The 5,439-nt window shown below is 38.9% G+C and overlaps 1 protein-coding gene across 1 annotated transcript; it reads right to left on the reverse strand.

Moving 5' to 3' along the window:
* LOC120520939 (hamartin-like) lies at positions 1 to 3,732 on the reverse strand. The gene is made up of 2 exons (XM_039742904.1): positions 3,375 to 3,732; positions 1 to 2,449 (listed from the first exon to the last, which is right to left on the reverse strand). The coding sequence occupies exons 1-2, from the start codon at positions 3,611 to 3,613 to the stop codon at positions 1,897 to 1,899; spliced, it is 792 nt and encodes a 263-aa protein (XP_039598838.1). The 5' UTR covers positions 3,614 to 3,732; the 3' UTR covers positions 1 to 1,896.
* Between the last annotated feature and the right edge of the window lie 1,707 nt (positions 3,733 to 5,439).

The raw sequence follows: 5,439 nt of genomic DNA on the forward strand, positions 1-5,439 counted from the left end.
TGTAGTGCAAAACATGAAAGACCATTTTATTTATGTTCACAGTTAAACACAAGCAACTGCTCCTCAGAACGCAAGTCTTCCTTACCGTTCTTCACAACATAGGGTTATGACAAACCTCCAGCTATGCTCAGATTGTACCACACTGCATTTTGTCAATCACTCTCCTACCCCTCTGTACCCAGTTATTGGCATTTTGATGTGGATTGTTGTACATGCTTCTGGTAGCAAGGCAAAAAAGAAAATATATATACTAAGAGCAGAAGCCCTTAGCAGACAACAGGATTTGTGTATGTACTGATTTAAAATGTGGTCCGTTTTCCTAATATGTGCTCCAAAATGTCACCAGACATGATACTGCCAAAGATGACAATGCATCTCACAACCTCCTCCAATTTTTTTTTGGTCAGACACTCCTACAAGTGTCCTCTGTCCGAGTGTCACTTTGTGCTCAGGCTAAGAAAATAGTAGAGCACAGATTTGGCAAGCTCTTTTTTGAATTACCATAATCCACTACTCAATTTCACTGTATTTTTGTACAATTAAATGAGAAAATAAACAAAGGCTGCTTTACCCAGCTTTTTCAATATGGGAAAGTGCGTCCTGCATGCTGTCCAACTGGTGTTTTTGGTTGAACGCAAGGGCTTTGCAAAACTGAGTTCCTGGCATCTATCTCCATGATGCCAAGCCAATCAGGGAAAGGATGTGGGATGTTTTGCTTATGACATGGCAAAGACCACGGACCCAATATTACAGGCCTGGGGTCTGAATTCTTAATGTACAACCATGTGGCTTCAAAACCTTAAAAGTCAAAGAAAACCATTTTCCACTGGCTCTTTTTTCACTTCCATAAATGGTCAAGATTAGGATGACTTAAAGAAAAAAAAATCAATAGGGCTAAAACAAAAATTAATTTTAAAAGTGTGTAATTCGCATTAACTGATCTCTGGTACAGGCAAAACAGTCAGATATGTTTCAAAGGAAATTGCTGCTAGAATGTAGGATGAAAATAAGATAGCTCTAAGGTCATGGGGAGGGCAGGCAGGATTAAACAAAACTCCCTCTATCTTGGCATTAGGATCGCTCTTTACCAAAATGCGCCCAACAATATGGCCTTTCTAAGCAAGTAACTGGACTTCACACCCTGTAACTCAGAAAAAGGTGAGAAGCCGTTCCATCCAAAAACAGGAACAAGTTGCACATGGTACCACCTAGAGGAGGTGGCCTCAGAAGGTATAAACAGTGTTGTAAAAATTTTGCCAGAAAAGAGAAGGAATGAAGGAGGTTCTCCATGGCATGAGTTTTAACTCAAGGAATCTCTCAGCCACACAGGCTTTAAGCAAGCAAGGTGTAACAAAACTGTATGAAGAGTCCTAAATGAAGGCTCAGGAGCCAAGTGGAAGACTGTGCAGTTTCCTTTGGGAGCTTGTGAATATCACTCTGCCTGGCTTTACTATCAATCTATATTGATATTCTTTGCAGATCCAAATTATGTAAGAGGCAGTTTAAATTATGACTGGTCAATGCATACAGAGGATTTTTTCTGTGTTCAGTGATTAAGGAAACCTGTCAAGCTCTCAGATAAACACTGGAGGAGATTAATGTTCTAACAATTTGGTCTTTTTTAAAAAAAAAAAAAAACAAAAAAAAAACTATGTAGTAAAAAAATGGAGCACCAACGATGGAAACTTCACAAAATACCTTGCTGCTTTTTCAAACTGAATCTTCATGAGTGGATGGGGCTTGATTATCGGAGAAGAGGAGTATGGTAAGATTGGGAGATGCTACTTGCTTAGTTATATACACTAGAAGGGATTAATTTGAACATCAAATCCTGTTGCCAGCTCAGGGAATGAAATAATAACACTGAGTTAAGTCCACCCCCACCCCTCCTTCTCTCTAGCTGTGGTCATGGTGTGACTCATTATAGTCCATTATCCGCAGATGTCGCTGTCTTTGCTGAGATGTGCCCTCCTGATAGCTCTTCCTTTGCTGTCCATCAGTATGCTCCTCTTTACCCAAAGCAGTCTTACAGTGGTCAAGATCTCCTGCACAAGTGTCAAGCGGATCAGGGCACTGGTCAGTTTTCAGAACCTGGGAAAGGCTTGACAATTGATGGACTTCATCATCACACTGGCTCTCACTCTTGTTCCTAAAAAGCTCCCGGTTGCGCATAGTTAAGAAGCTTTTCGCGCTGGGGTAGGAGCCCACAGTCATTGGGGTATCATTGGTAGCAGAGCTGGTAGAGGATGAGGATGAGTGGGATGGGGAAGGCTCCATGAGGACAGGTGGATCCTGTCTACCGTTTACAGAACTGCCCCCTCCTGGTGATACAGATGGTGGCGGTCTGTATGATAAAGTGCTTTTGTTGATCTTAGGTGACTCAGCTTGATGGGCATCTGTACAATCAGAATTTGACACTGATGACATGCTAACACCACCACAATCAGACCTGTGGGAGAAAATAAAGAAATTAAGTTAAAAAAAAAAACCACAGATAAGTACAAAACAATACAGTTAGACAGTAAGTGGTGAATGGCACATCACACACGGCACAGTTATAAAGCGGGTGTATCAAATATGGACTGAGCATAAGATGAAACGCTGAAAATATAGCTTAGTGAGGGTATATGAATGGACTCCAGAGTACATGAAAATACAGAGTCTACAAGTCCTAAACTGAAGATTGCAGGCGGTGTCCAAGCTGAAGCACGAAGTACAAAAGCTATCAGCTTAAACTGGAAACATTAATAGGGTAAGTGAATAAAAGTTACATTTCAAAAGATCCAAATGATCCCTTAATATGACATGAGAGCAAGAGAATACTAATGTGTGAAGTGGAAGCAGCATCATTTATTAAGTCTACTGCATGAGTTAGAAATATAAGAGATTTCTGTATGTGCTGACAAAAGACTAAGGAAACAACTTAAAAAAATAAATGTTTATGAAACTACACAAAGAATGTTTTAGTGCATGCAGATTAAGAGACAATATTCACAGGAAAGACCTTGGATTGTGAAAAGTAAGGATCAAATAATGCATCTTGCTAGTGTGTGAATTAATAAGGGAGGATACTCTTTTATAATAAAGGGCAGAGAACGAATGATAACCAGGAAGAATATGAAAGTTGTAAAAGACTGTTCAGGTGATTTTGGAGTATACTGTACTAAAATGAAAGACTGGCCAATAGAGGAGGCAGTCCCAACTTGCAAAAATTTCAAAAACATAACCATTAAGGTATGATAAACTATGTTATGCAAGAGGAAATAAAAATAGGAGTATGTTACATCGTTTCAAATGCAAAATGGAGCTGAACTTTAGAAGGGTGAGGAAGAACATTTCATTCACTACCAAATGCATATCCCTTCCCACATTACCGGGAGTCCATGGGTGTGTTGGCTTCTGTTGCTCTGCCTCCTGCTCTTTTGTCTGAGACGACACCTGCAGATTGCACAAGGTTCTTCTTTTCTAGCAGGCTATACAGCTCAGACATTTCCCGCTCCAGAACTTGGGTGATCTGCTTCTGGGTAATGTACCTACTTTGTGCTGCTTGAAGCTGATGGCTGGTAAAGAAAAGAGAAATATGTATTAATGAAGTAAAGATAAATAAAAACATCTGCAAAACTTCTGTTGTGTCAAGCAAAGGTGGGGCAATTTTACTTCAATAGTCATAACACAATAACCTCATTGTTTTAAATTGTTTTTCCCACTACAATCCAGAACTGAAGAGAACAATACCTTTTTGACTTTTCAAAGGCTACTGGACTGAAAAGTTAAATTTCTTGACAATCTAGACTGCTGCTCATTATGTACATATACTACACAGGCAGTAAGATTGTGGTTAACACATGGTTGCTCTGGGAGTTATATGTTAACACATTCGGTTTTGTTTAATTTATTAGGACAGAATTTTAAGTAAGCACTTACAGCCAGATGGGGTGATGAAAGCTGATAAGTAAGGAAATATGTAATCCACTTTTGATGCAATTTAAGTAGAGGTTTCAATAGGGTTTTGGCTTGTGATCATGTTTCTTCTTTTATTGAAACATCATACTTATTGTACAACAGAACATAATAAAAATAATACCATTGGAGTTTGGACAAAAGTACATGACAGGAGATAAAAATTCCCAAATAAGTGTAACCCAAACCCTTCAATATCACCCAAGGTGCCTTTTCCAATTACACACAATCAGTGGAAATTAAAGCGAGACCACCCATCAGCCAGGTACAGCTACTGAAGACAGGAGACAGTTTGCACTATTCAAGCCTATCACAACAATTTATCAACCAACCATGTTTCACTGTAGGATACCACAGAACTCCGATACTTTTAAAAACCTCTTTGTGATATGTGAAAAAGAACTAGTGCTTAGCCATGTACTGGTTGGGACTAATGTTTAGCATGGGATTATACACTTGATAAAGCTGACATGGAAATCAATAGTATTTTTTAAAAGCACGGGTCATTGCAGAAGAGACAAGATAAAATTTGGTTCTCAAGGATCGAGACTCCAGCCAACTGAAAACCCTGCAGTACCTTAGATAGTCTATTTTGTTTAAATAGATATTCACAACCAATAAAATGTTTAATGATCTTTTATAGAGAGCAAAAATACGTAACACATCCAGAAGGTCTACAGATAAGAGGAGAGAGAGAGAGAGAAAAACAGGGAAGCCCTATCTAAAACCCTTTTGAATTTTGAAAGGTGAAGAAACTGGAGTGCTACTCTACATAAAACGACTGCAGGTGAACTAGAATATGCAGTATGACTCATGATAATGAATTAAAGGCACAAATCCTAAGTGCTTAAAACTTAACACAGACGAGGCCAACTCAGATGGTTGAATGCTTTCAAAGCAATGCATGTAATATAACGACATGAAGTGGAGAGAGTGTTATTGGGCAGATAGTGATAAAATGATCCAATGATACTTCAAACTATGGTACACTGTTTTAGTATTAGTTTTATAGAAAAAAAACACACAGATTCAAATTAGATTTGGTAATATCAACACAACATATGCTCAGCGAATATATAAATGTAAATCATGAGTATTCCTGGGCCAGAAAACAGAGTAAGTCGTGCTCCTGCTTTATGAGCTGAGCATAAAGTGCATAAATTCCAGATTTTTATTGGTTATTGCTGGTAGTTAACTTGCAAAAAGGCTCCATTGAGGTCCATCACACGTTGCTAAATCATACTCACCCGAAAACTGTTTGCAGGCCTGTCCATGAAGAAAGCATAAAATCACCTATTGCAGCACAACTCCCCTGCCCCACAAATCCCTTCCTGCCTCTGGGATTGTGTGAATTCAATAAGTAATAAAACTGAAAGAAACTTCATACAATAAAATCTCATGATCCTTAAGGCAGACAGGAGATATTTTGGCACCTGAGCACATGCATAAATAGCCTCAGCAACCAGAGCCACCCACTCT

This window comes from Polypterus senegalus, unplaced genomic scaffold, assembly GCF_016835505.1.
Source record: "Polypterus senegalus isolate Bchr_013 unplaced genomic scaffold, ASM1683550v1 scaffold_2725, whole genome shotgun sequence".
Taxonomy (NCBI): domain Eukaryota; kingdom Metazoa; phylum Chordata; class Cladistia; order Polypteriformes; family Polypteridae; genus Polypterus; species Polypterus senegalus.